Source organism: Sipha flava, unplaced genomic scaffold (assembly GCF_003268045.1).
Source record: "Sipha flava isolate LNK unplaced genomic scaffold, YSA_version1 246_pilon_pilon, whole genome shotgun sequence".
Taxonomy (NCBI): Eukaryota; Metazoa; Arthropoda; class Insecta; order Hemiptera; family Aphididae; genus Sipha; species Sipha flava.
This window is the reverse complement of record NW_020272894.1, coordinates 159,312-173,595: the sequence shown is the minus strand read 5'-3', so window position 1 is coordinate 173,595 and position 14,284 is coordinate 159,312. Positions and strand designations below refer to the sequence as shown.

At 25.6% G+C, this 14,284-nt stretch overlaps 1 protein-coding gene across 1 annotated transcript; it reads right to left on the bottom strand.

Moving 5' to 3' along the window:
* Positions 1-3,375: 3,375 nt before the first annotated feature.
* LOC112684217 (THO complex subunit 2) lies at positions 3,376-13,864 on the bottom strand. The gene is made up of 30 exons (XM_025555600.1): positions 13,607-13,864; positions 13,419-13,498; positions 12,736-12,824; positions 11,668-11,796; positions 11,489-11,601; positions 11,035-11,407; positions 10,839-10,979; positions 10,600-10,772; positions 10,339-10,537; positions 10,070-10,233; positions 9,775-9,961; positions 9,416-9,687; positions 9,226-9,343; positions 8,975-9,154; positions 8,752-8,916; positions 8,397-8,678; positions 7,276-7,389; positions 7,002-7,193; positions 6,678-6,938; positions 6,336-6,593; positions 6,129-6,273; positions 5,975-6,068; positions 5,784-5,910; positions 5,543-5,702; positions 5,040-5,080; positions 4,400-4,549; positions 4,278-4,335; positions 4,159-4,220; positions 4,021-4,076; positions 3,376-3,583 (listed from the first exon to the last, which is right to left on the bottom strand). The coding sequence occupies exons 1-30, from the start codon at positions 13,648-13,650 to the stop codon at positions 3,553-3,555; spliced, it is 4,458 nt and encodes a 1,485-aa protein (XP_025411385.1). The 5' UTR covers positions 13,651-13,864; the 3' UTR covers positions 3,376-3,552.
* Between the last annotated feature and the right edge of the window lie 420 nt (positions 13,865-14,284).

The window sequence follows — 14,284 nt, the reverse complement described above, 5'->3', positions numbered from 1 at the left end:
TATTGGTACACTCGTCATCCGTAACACTTCAAAACTGTGCCGTTGTTTTTGTTTTAGATTCAGCTCAGTAATTTAGGGATGGCCACAGTGGGCGATTTACCGTCGAGATTTTGCATGTGACCACTAACGTACAGGTGACACGGTTGTGTCAACGAAAATTGTAATTATTATTAATATTTGTATGTATATTAAATAATGTTATAGATTTTAATTGTCTCGATTAAACGAGGAAATTGTTTTCGGCAATGTGTACTTATCAGCTAACGTCCACGACAGAGGTCGACGCGGACCAATCGTAAATCGCGGTGGTTGTTGTTTCCCAGAGAGAATAGAATTATGGAATAGCTAACAACGCCGCCGTCAAGACGTTATATAAAAAACTACAAAAAAAAAATATAACGTTGTCACTTATAAACTGTACTTTTTTTTTCGTATAGCCAACGGAAATAGAAAACAAATAAACTGTACAATAGAGATGAAAAATATGATTCAGTTTTGTTCAGTTTAATTCATTATTGAATCGATTCAGTAATTTCGAATCATTTAAATATAAGGTTAATTGAATTGAAATAATTATATTATTTTGATAATCAGGGCAAATCTTTAAATTGTATAAACTTATAGATGTAGGTCTAGTTGCTTTATTTAGGTAGTGGCCTCCAAGGTATGTCAAAACTGTGGGCGAAGGGGGGGGGGGGGGAGCAAGACCTCATAATTATAAAAAAAAACTGAACTTTTTCAATATTTTTGATGAAAATATGTTTTGACCACATGTTTTATTTGTATTCTGGATTCAATATAAACATTGTTGTTATTATTATTATTTTTATTACTATGTATGTACATTAATTTAGAGAATTAAAACTATTAATTTTATAAAAATAATAAAAAAAAAAAATAACAGTCTTAATAAACCTAGTTAAATTTAACAGTCTTCTAAAAAAAATATCATAGAATTATTGCAAAAATTTGGAAATAAAATAAACACAGAAAATATAGCAATAACAAAATGTTCACATAAAATTGAACACTGGTTACTGATAACAACGAACTACAGTAAAATATAGTAGAGTTGAATCACAAACTAGATTGAATTGTTGAATTTTATTTGACTTTCGTCTCTATAAAATAATTAATGTCACCAATAAACCAATTCATTCTGTAACACTGAATCAACTTGTTCGCTTCTTCTAATTTTTACGATTCAGTGAATCGAATCATTCATGAATTAACCCCAACTGTCAGAAATATTTGGATAAAATACATTATGGTTTCCAATAGATAGGGTTACCATACGTCCGGATTTTGTCCGGTCAGTCCGGATATCAAACATCTGTCCGGATTTGAAAAAGTCCGGATTTTACAAAGATAATCGTTTAAAATGGTTATATTGATACAAAATGTTATATCAGGTGACAGATTTTCGTGTTTACTCTGTATAAATGTACAATATGTAATTATTTTTTTTTTTATATTTCATATTTGTATTGTTTTAACATATTTAACCTAATAACTCTTATGTAGACATTTTATTCATAAATCTAATTTAAATTGAAATTAAATACTTCTGTACTGCCTCACAATATAATTATTAGATACCTGCATGGGCCTTTAAAATTTAAGTCTAGCCGAGCTGGACTTTTTTTAAACGATACGTGGCTTTTAAATTTTTTAAATCTAATACGATCCGAGCCGGGTTTTTTTTTAGAATGTAAAATTTATTTTACAAAAATTTAATTTTAGTGATATAACATTCATTAGTGCCAAGCCGGCATTTGAAAAATATCTTTAAGACTTAAAGCCTGTTTCACAGCCGAACGTTCATCGTTGCGTTTTTCAACTTGCATTGTTGAAGTTCATACGTGCCGATCGCAATAACCCATACGGGCTTTCGTCAGTTCGGCGCGTATGAACTTAAATAGTGTAATTCGAAAACGGACGATACGCGTGGCTGTAAAATGGGCATAAAACATACATCAGCAGAAAATTCGAACCGCGTCGGGCTTAACATTTATGGCCCGTACAGACCTCTAATAAGTACGTCATTAAATAATGCGTGAATAATTAAATCGGCCAATATAAAGATTATTATCTATGTAGTATATTAACGACGGTTCGAAAAATAAGCGTTCATTATATAAATACCATTTAAAATTAGCAATATTATAAAAACTTGAAAATTTAAGTTTAAAAAACTAACAATATTTTCAAATTATGTTATTTATGTTCAAAATATGCAAAAAAAATTGTACTATTTAATCGAAAATATACCATATTGTGGACATTCTGAAAACCAATAAATTTGGACTTAAGGAAAAAAATATGTAAATGCATATAAATCCTAGCCCTAATTACTACTTATTAATATAGGCCACTAAAATAGTCTGATCCCAGTCTCAAAATTATCCTAATCCGGGCTTGTATAAGTACATTAGATACATAGTTTTCAAACATTGTTATGTCTCGAGTTAATGATGTTTGTATGTAAAAGTGGATGGTAACTTAACTGATTATAAAAAACATAGAAAGTTATTATAATTTAAATAATAATATATTTTGAAATATATTACTTATCCACTATTTGGGTTCTCACTAACTCATGAATTCCTTCGTTTTCTACTATGATATTCCTCTGATTTCAGAAACCATTGATGAATTGGGAAGAGAATACAGAAAATTAGGTATTAAAAATATACAGAAAATAAAAAAACAAATTTTTAAATATAACCTTCCTCCATTGAAAATATGTATGTTCATATAAAACAATTTGCCGGAAATAAATTTTTCCTGTCCTAATCCAAAAAATAGTTATAGAAACCTTGAATTTTCTCTGAATGCTAATACAGAAATCTTAAGATGGTATAAATTTAAATATTTTTGCATTTTAAATATTAAGTTAATCAATTCCATCTATCCTTTTAATATAGTATGAACATCAAACATCCTAAAAAATAGGATTTGAAAAAAAGAAAGTTAAAAAAAAGTCACATGGTTGGACTTTCACATCACTTAAGTAAATATAAATAATTATTAATAGCTCGAGAAAACATGTATTTTCTTTTACTTAACTGAATAAGTTTACGTGTTGAAAGTTTTACTTATCATTAAAAAGCAATTAGTTCACCTTCTGGTATAAAATTTAAAATATTTATACATTTTCATGTCATCATCATGTTAAAGAATTACATAAAATGATTTAGAAAGTACCGATACTGACATTAAATATAAATTTAATGAAAAAAAATGTTTGCAAAATAAAATATAGCATGGTAAGAATAATTGAGCAACTTTTGTATTTTTTTACTTTATTATTATAAAAAAATGTTTTCACTAAGTGTAATAAAATTAGTGAATGTTAAAAAAAAAAAATAATGCTTAACTGACTATTGATATATTACAATCATAAGAAAATGCTTTATTAACACATACAAACAAAAAATAAAAATGAAAAAATGATAAAATACAATGGAAATAATATTTAAAATACAATAATTATTCACAATTTTATATGACAATATATATAAATGTTGATTTATATTGATGAAAATATGATCACTTCCTTTTATCACCTGTCCTACTATGCGTATAATAGCTTTGTTAAGAAAAATTTTTTATACTTAAAAATTTATAACATATATTAATAAATAATATTGTATATACAACTATATATTTTCTTTTTTTCATTGGTTAATTTATATTGAGTTAATTATTCCAGTTAGATCGTTGATCACATGTCATACTTTTGTAACAAGACAACTATTTATGTCCAAATTTAATTCACTGGTATTTTTTTATAACCACATTTACACATTCTTAAGTACAAAACTACTCCAATACTTACGACAATAGCATAATAAACTATGATAACTGAGTCATCAGCATTGAGTGTGCTAATAACTTTGTATTCACCTCACATAATAACCCTATTAAACTATTTTCACATTTTTTTTACAAAACCATGATAATTTATATTATAAATAATTTTTAATACTACTAATTAAAGAAGTCTTAAAAGGATATCTTTTATGACGAGATTCAGTTCTCTCAGGCCATTCTTTTGGGTGGGGTGATTTTTCCTACAAAAAGTGATTTTTAGATTACATAATTATGTAATTATATGAAATGTTTAATAGATTTATATTATAAGTATGAACTTACTCTGCTAGACCTATGTTTATCACATGTGATATCATCATGACGAATATCAGTAGATTTTATATCTATAAATAAAAATAAATTTATTTTCAAAATTAAATTTAATTAATACAAAATCTTACGTTTCTCATCTTCTTTACGTCTCTTTAATTCAGGCGTAGTATCTTCACGTCGTTCATGCTAAATAAAAAATAATGATTTGATTTTTTCTTTAGTAATTATTTTTATTTCTAACTAATCATACCCGTTTACGGCTAATTTTACGATCCTTACGAGTTTCCTTTAATGATGTTGGATCAGCAGACTGAGTTTTTTTAACTTTCTTGTCTTTTTTCTCTCCCAATGTTGATCCATTTGTTTCAGATTTGACATCAGAATTATGCTTCATGGACAGCTGTGAGTTAAAAGGATAACAAAAAATGCAAAAGAGAAAAATAACAAAATGATTCTAAATTATTAAAATATAAAAGAACAATTCTTCTTTTTTCTCCATAAGCACGAAAACAACAACCAGAGCAATACTTTTTTGAAGGGATTGATTGAATAACAATATTTCATTTACTAACACAGATAAGTGTAAATAAAAAACACCAAGGTTAGCTCTTCAATTCATGTTGAGGAAGATGTTCAGCTACAACAGCAGCTATTCGATGTCCCAACGTATTTGAACAAATTAGATTTTTTTTCGAAAAATGTCAGTAATTGTAGTAACAATAAATTATTGAAGAAACATCATTTCAGGCGACAGACACAACACCATGAACTTAGGCTGCTCGAGCACTTCGATTGAGAGATGAGAATACTAATTATTTATTTTGTAAATATCAGAAGAAATGGAATTGTGGTAATGTATTGATATGTTTTGTCCGTGCTTCAATTCTTACCTTCGTAATTGGACTGGTGTCTAACTTTTTTCGTTTTATATCTACAATAAAAATAAAAATAATAATGTATTAAATTTAAATTTACATAAATTCACTGATATGGCAAATGAAAAACCGCATATATTTAACTTTTATTCCAACCATTAGGTTGGTTCACTACAGTTAGACAGTTTTATCCAGAGGACAAAATATGATCATTAGTATTTAATTTTCTTCTGAAAGGAGAGGAGAAGGGAAGATAGACTTTTTCTTTGGAAAATCACCTGGCTATAAAGAGAGACTGAATGTGGCCAAGTTTAAAATAGGGACAGTGTTTATTGTCACTAACGCTTTATTTCTCTCGGCCAATTGATCTCTATAATTAATTATACAATATTCATTAATAACAAACTGGTTATTAATGTTCTTATTCAGTGTTATGAATAGATTATAGATTTGGTATAAATCATTTTAATAAACACAAAGCTAGAGGATTATAATTTTACATTTTTAGTTATTCTTACCTTTATCAGTAGCAGTATGAGAACCATTACTTGCTACTTCTACATCATTACTAATTGATTTTTCAGATATATTAACAGGCACCTGTGCTTTAATAATATGATTAACTGCTGAACCACTACTAGTTACATCTTTTGACAAATGATTTTTGGACACATCAAGCTAGTTTAACAAATAAAAACAATATAAGCTTTACACTGAAATTTAAAAACTCTACTCTAAGAAATATTTAAATTTATTTACATATAAATCTTTTTCTCTTTCAATATTATCATCTCTTTGTCTTTTCTCTCTTTTTTTATCATTTGAATCATCAGATTTTTCTTCTTTTAATGTTTCTGTTAAGTTCTCTTGTACTATAATTCTTTCACTGGAACATTTTTTAAAATATGAAAATTATAACAAAAAAACTTACTATATAATTTTGTACTTACTTAACTTTTTCAGACACAGTACTTGATATTTTTAGAGGCCGTTTTTCTGTTTTGACTTTAGTATCCACAACTTTTTTTTCTGCTTCGACCCATTCTACAATTTAAATTAAACAACAATTAAATATGGAGTTCTATAAAGTAGTATTCAAATTACCAGTTACTGATGTTCCATTTATAGCATTGACAACAGGCAATGGTGGAGTTTTAGCTTCAGGAACCTGATCTTCTTTTTTCTTAATAGATTGATTATTTTTTGTAACTTCAGACTTATTATCAACAATATTTTTTACCTGACTTACCTATCAAAATTAATTATCTTTTAATAAACAATACTGAATATACAATGAAAATAAATGTTTACCTTTTCAGTAACTTGATGAAAATCTGAGTCTTTAAGAAACTGACTAGCTCTACCTTTGAGAAGTCCACAATATGATGTTGCTAATGTATAAAGATCTTGACGTTTATCCTTTTCATCTTCTCTTACCTTCTCTACTTTTTTTTCAATTAAAGTAGCTAATTTTGCCAGAACAGGAAAATGATTAACAATTTTAATAAGAATGATCAATGAGTTACGAATTTGTACATAATCTTTTGACTCCAAACAAACCATCATGGCCTAAAAAAAAGAAAAAAAAATTATTTATTAATATTATTAATTATATTCAGAATATGATTAAAATAATTTATAAATTTAATTTACTTTGGTGATCTTATAATGCCACTTATGACAAACATGTCGAAAGTTTTCATATCCCACATGATCATTACTAGATTGAACGAATTGATCACTATTTTTACATTTAGTTACAAAACCAGGATATGTAGCACATTCTTTTTCAAATATATCTTTTGTAGAATGCCAACGAGTTACATTTTTTAACATTTCATTTAGAAATATACCATAGCGATGTGCTTCATTTTCCGTGCAAAGTGTAACAGAATAAGTTATATCACAAAACAACTGAAAAAAATAATAAAAATTATCTTTGTATACTAAATTTTAAATACTTAATACTCTACATACTCTATCATAGCATAAAAGAGTTGAAAAATTAGCAGTTTTTAATGAATGTAAAGTTTGAACAAATTTAGCACAATACATAGCATCTGTATGTGTGAAAATACAACGAGGAAATAAACACAATTGTAAAAATTGAGTAATAGTTTCATTTTTTGCTGCTTTAGCAGAACGTGATAGAAACCATGAATCTTTTTCCTATAAATAAATAAATGAAAACTATTATTACATACATATAAATATATTTTTATGATAAATAACTCTTATATATTTTTTTTACCTGATTCAACATAAAGAATATTTTCTCAACATGTTCTTGTTGCTTTTTTTTTTCATCATTCAATTTAGCAATTATTGATCCTAATCTTTCTTGTTCTTTTTTCACTTTAGTACTCTACCAAGAAAAAAAAATTATTGTCTAGTAACATACTAGTTCATATAATCAAACTGCTTAAAACTAAATTGAGTTGACTCATAATACAGAAACTTGTTTATTATGAATATTGTGTTTGATCTTTCAGTAATATTAAAAAGGAAGTTTTGGTTCAACCAGAAATATTTTGATTATACTATAAAGTATAAATAATAATTTGAAATATAAAAGAAAATATAATTATATCACACAGCTTAGTATATTTTATATTTCATGGTGAATAACTTACTAATAATTAAACGTTTCATTAACTATAATTTATAATAAAATATATTTTCAAAAATAAAATTACTTAAGATTTTTTAGTAATATTACATTAATAACAATTTTAAGTATCACATTATAACAACATAATGACGACTCAGTTCAAGACTGTAATAAATCAAATTATGAAACTACTGGTTCCAGAATGAAATAAACGACCTCTAGAGGTGAATGATGCAACTAAAAGTTATGGCGTTATAGAATCGAAATCGTCGCAATTTTGCAAAGAATATCACGTAGATTACACAATTCCGAATATTTTTAAGTTATTGCTGTCTTGAACTAAGGCATCGATATTTCAATAATAGTTTTTTTGAGTTATTGCAGTTTTGAACTGAGGCGACAATATATTCAAATACAACTGGTTAATATACTTATAAATTATTATATTAAATGTTATATTTATGACCACCTGGAATATTCTTATATGAAAAAAATACTACAGCACATTGAAAAACCTGAAGTTTATCTTAAATAATAATAGATAATATTTTCAAGAAGATTATAAATCTTTTCCGAAACTATTTAAAAAAAAAGTAGGTAGTAAAAAAATAAAATATGTGCATACTTATTCATAACTTAACATAATAGTTTATAATAGTTTAAATTTACCTACAAAAATTTAATAAATTAATTTCCAACATCTAAAAATGATTAAATATATATTTTTATAATCAAAGTAAATAAATAATAAATTATCTTACAGCTTGTTTTGAATCTCCCATTGCTGTAGACTGAGCTTTAAGTTTATTAATTTCTCTTTTGTATGCTTCATTTGGAACACATAAGTCATATAAAGTCAATGACCAAAATGTGACTAAAAATCCTGGAGATACGTCTTCCCATACCTTTTCAGGATGTAGTGGTACAACAGATTTGACAATTGATGACATCACTTCCTTATGAGCTTCTGCATACTTAGTTTGCCGTACAGGTAATGACTTTTTTGCATTAGGATCAGCTTTACGTAATACATCAAAACGAGTCTGAATAATAAAATTAAAAAAAAAAAAAAATATATATAATTCCAAAAACTTAAAAAAACTTAAGGATGCTTACATTTATGGAATGATTAAACATAGGTCTAGCTAAAAAAAATGCTACATCCATATGTACATGATGTTGATCAAGTAAATCATGTACAGATGGCAAGTGATTGATATACTCTTCCATAGAAAACGTGGATCCCAAAAATGTACCATACTGAACTAATGTGTCTTGGCACTAAAAATTACATTATATTGTTAAAAAAAAATTTTAATAATATCTAATACATTTATACTTGATCATAGAGTTGTCCAGCAAGTTTGATGTGAATAGATTCATGTTCTTTATAAATTACACTGTGTCTTTGTTGAGCAATTAATAGACATAAAGCTACAGCCAAATTGTTATCTAATAATGATTCTTTAAGTCTAATAGAAGATTTCTTCGTGTTTCTAATTTGATTATAGTAACCAGCCTAAAACATTTAAAACACACTAATTAATTTCACTAATATTTAAAAATAGAATAGTTAAAAAAAAATCATACTTCAGTTTTTAGATGATCACCACCTGACATAGCTTCAATTTGATCAGGTGTTATTTGCTCCATAACCTCAACACCAGCCATTCTTAATACGATTTCTTTAAGAATAAGGAGATCCAAACTACAAAAATAATCAAAACATTTATAAATAATAATTGTTCTAAGATACCAAAAATATTCTTATTATATATACCTATTTTCTGTTTTCAATTGATTAGCAACATATTGAAGAATTCCTGTTAGTTCTATAGGATGTTTTTTAAATATTGCACCACAAAATGATGCTGTACTCTGAAGCCATACTGAAATGGAAGTACCATCATGTTTTACTCTATCTTGACCACTTTTGCCTAATGTTTCTACAATACAATATCCAAGAACATCAAATGATAAATTTGTCATGTATTTTAAACATTCAACTACAATGCTCGCCAAGTTGTCAAATACTTGGATTTGTCCTAATATCTAATTTAAATAAAATAATAAAAATAATTAATTTTTCTTAAAATAAAAAGATTATTAGAATTATCTGAATAATATATTGAAATTTACATAATCAAATAAATAGCCAGGGGCATAGTGTGATATTTTTCCAATTACACGACTTGATGGTTTAGTATTATCTTTGCAAAGACGCTTCATTACAGATCTAGCTTTTTTCTGTACATCTATTTTTTTTGCTAATAATTTTGGATGATATTTATGTGTATCATTTTTCCAACTGTTATAAAGTGCATACCTGTTTAAATACACAAATAATAATAATAATAATAACCTAATATCAAATAACAAATTAATAACTTTTTAAAATCCTAGAAAGTTAATAAGTTGTTTTAAACATAAGCACCTGCAGTGATAAGGATATAGTTGTAATAGAGTCCACAAATGTTCAGAAATACTACTTCCTTCAGCTAATGATAATGCAGGAAGCAAGACACGATCCAATAATGATAAAGTATCAAAGTAAAAACCAGTTTCAGATGGAACATAATCTTTATTTTCAATTCCTTCCTAAAGTTTTAATGATTTACTATTTATATAATTTTGTTGAATATTATTTTATTATACTTAAAAAATATTTAAAAAAAAAAAAAAATGTAATCACAAATTACGTACGTTAGTTAATGCTTCTCTCACAATTCTGACCACTTTAAACATAAGAACTGGATCACGGTATAGGCCTGGACCTAATGTAATTAACATTGGTAAAACTATATCATGAAATTCCTCCAATGTTGTTACAGGTTTAATAGACCGCGAATTTTGTTGGGTTACAGATAAATGCTTCATTGACTTTGAATGAAGATTAAATACGCTATAAATTATTAAATGACAAATTAATATTAAACCAAATAAATAATAATTATTTATACTTACTGAATATAAACAGGTTGTATAACTTGATTAATAAGAAAGCAAAGAGCATCGCCAATAGGAGGATGCTCAACAACATAGTATTCAGGAAATCTTTTAATTAATACTTGAGCATTTTTCCAATCTCCTATTTCTAACATTGCTTCACACAAGCAGAATTTTTGATTTTCTTTAGACTACAATTATTATTTTAATTTTAAATAAAACATATAAAACCAATGATTAAAATAATTAAACTATACTTTAGGTTCAATATTATCTTCAGTAGATTCAGATTCTGGGGTTTTTGTTACAATCATACTTGAAGCTTTTCTCAGATAATCTTGCTCAATCTTCATATCTTTTTCCCAATTTGATTTAATATCCTTATCATCTGGAGTCAACTAAAATAATTTGATGTTTAGTTAAAATTTTCCCGCAAAATGTACCTTAAATTACCCAGGGATAAATGTTATCCAATTCAATTAAATTATACTGAATTAATAAAGCAATCAATCTGTAAGAGGAACGAGTTAAATCATTCACTTGTCGTAATTTAAATGCCAACACTTCAGTCAGTCTCTGTGATTCAGGCATGTAATCACGTAATAATGGAATGAAAAAGTTTTCAGCTTTATTATCTGTATGATGTTCAAATGAATCTAAAATAATATCTAAAACACGATTTGGGTCCAAATTGAAACAACCAATCAATGACTTGATTATCTCCAACATAATTTTAGGATCCATATTATCAGAATTTAATTCAGTAACTAATTTAGAATAACCTTCAGATTCTTCACGAAATAAGTTATACTTTCGCTGCTTATAGCTAAATAATAATATTAAAAATTATACAAAAAAATTGTTATTTTTATTATTTATATTCAAATAAAAAATATTAAAAACTTACAAAAGTTTGGTTTTTATTTTTATAAATTTTGTAGAAAAAATGTTATTTAATAACTTAATATCTTTTAATGAGTCAATCTCTAATCTTTCTTTAAGTAATTTATCTGTTAATAACTGCAACAAAAAATAAATATTAAATATAAGTTACTAAAAATATATTAAAAATGAATAAAAAATAACCTTTTGTGATTCTTTGACAAAATTACTAAAATATTCTCTATCTGGTCCTACATTATCTGACAGTGCTGTTTCAGTATCTAAATAGTTGAAAACATCCATTACAACAGAAGCTACTTCTGTATTAGAACACTAAAACATAAATTGCATACAACTTTAATTTTTATAAATACAAAAATATTTTAACATATGAAAAATTAATATTCTTCAGCATTTAATTTTTAAAATAGATTTTTAATTTTAAGAAAAAAATGTAATATAAACACCTAATTTGGTTAAGAAAAATAATTTAATTATTAAGTCTTATGATACATATAACTTCTAAAAATATTATATTAAGCTTGACTTCTTTATTTTATTTTGAATGACACCATAAGTAATTAATATATTAGATTATTCTTGAAAAATATCTTAAACTAAATACAATATAATTTTAATAACACTTTTTTTATTCATTCACACTGTGTATTAAAATTTAACTTTGCAAAATTCAATAAAAAATACAATTAGAAGATAATATTATTATCCATAACAAATACTCCAGAATAAATTATTGGTAATAAAATAAGAAAAATGAATTTCATTAAATATTTGAATTTCGATAAAACATAGGAAACAAAATTGGTTAAAATCGTAAAATAATATGAATACAATAATACAATACAAAGAATACTTTTAATAGCATATTTTGTTATTTCAAAAAATAAATTAGTCTTAGTAAGAAATCATCAGTTCACTGAAAAGAAAATGTTTAAAGATACAGAAGTTAATATTTTCATATCAAAAGATAATGCAATTTGTCATAATGCTTTATTATAATCTTGCTATGTTATATTTATAATAAATTTAATAAATATATGATTAACAAAAATATGATATGAAATTCAAAATGTATGCAGATAATAAATTTTTAAAAATAAAATAATAAGTTTAAAAATCTACTATAAAATCAAAACCAAAATAATTTATCATTTAACCTAATATATTGTGATTTAAATATATTAAGCACTCATACAATATTTGTTAACTTATAAATATAATATAATAATGTATTTCAAATGCTATACTTACTATATCACTTAAAATAGATAAACCCATGGTCATTTTTATCTTTCCTTTTATACATGCTATTAATAATGAAAGAATAGCTTTTGCTAAATCTGAAAAAAACAAATTAACAACATTTGTAATAAAAATATAATAAATTTCAATAAACATTTATCCTTTTCACTATAAGTCTACATATTTTTATAGGTTAGCATATGTTTATTTAAAAACAAATATTAAATCATACAATAATTAGTTTTAAAACGAAACTTACACAAATATGTAGGTTTATTGTGGACTCCTTAAAATGTATTTTTTTTTAATTTTACAGCTTTTTTAGTTAAAATGAAATCAAATAATTAAAAATAATTATATTAAAAAATATTAAATTCGTTTTTTTTAAAAAAAAAAATTGTTCAGATAAAGAATGACCTGTACAATTGTATGATTAAGGTTTAAATAATTTTAATCCACATAATTTAAAAAAACACCCACAAATTTGTATAGGTTTGTTAATACCTATTACTAAAATCAATTTATCAGTCGGGACTTAAAATTGTATAGATTTACATACACAATTAAGTGTGCTAGTTGAAAAACATACTAAAACAAAAATTAACGCTAGTTAAGAAAAACTTGTTAAAATTCTGACAGAAAAAATTGATCAGGAAGTAAAAATAACTAGTTAACAAACACTGTCGACTTACCAGTAGGGTTGCCATTACTATTAATTGTCAATGAAAATTCTGATTTAGAAGTATTAACAAACTCGTGACACTTTGCCAAGCTAAAATAAAGTCAAAATAATCATGATCAAAAAAATTTTAGAAGTTTTAACATATTACATTCTATTCGTCAATATTATGAATAAAATATAAAAAAAAAAAAAACATACAATTCATTTTTTTCGGCCGTTCCCCAATTTTCATATTTATCCATTTTTAAGTGATTAAATAATAATTTTTGAAGTACTTAATCTTCCTAGTAGGAAAACATTTTTGTTTACCGTAAATGGCGTACAATTTTTCAACCAAGTAATCAAATGAAAGTAATGTAATAATATAAGACCAACAAACTAAAAACTTAACTGAATTAAGTTCATGAAATAAAATCAAATTACAATTTTATCATTAAGAATTGAGATTTAAGATAAAACAATGAAATACGAAGAAAACAAACTTGACGCAAATAATCGTGGTGGAAAAACATAACAGTGGTTTTCGGTCGTTTATACACGCGGTTTGATAGTAAATTCAAAGAGGTTCTAATACTAACATTGATAATTTGTTCGTAAATAACTTCCTCCATGATAAAACCTATTTGAAGTTTGGTATCAATCTCAATTAATTTTATAAATCAAGCAGGTCGGTCGACCTGCAAACCAAGTTTAAAAAAAGAAAGAGGGCATCGCGCCGGCAATGGAACAACGGTTGGTCGAACAATGCTTATTATACTCTGCACTCAACGGAGGATCGGCCCACCGGGATACCGGGAAAGTTCCCGGTGAGCCGATAGTCGTATTATAACACTGAGCCGATCTACTTGGATTAAAAATTATTTTATAAAAATAATT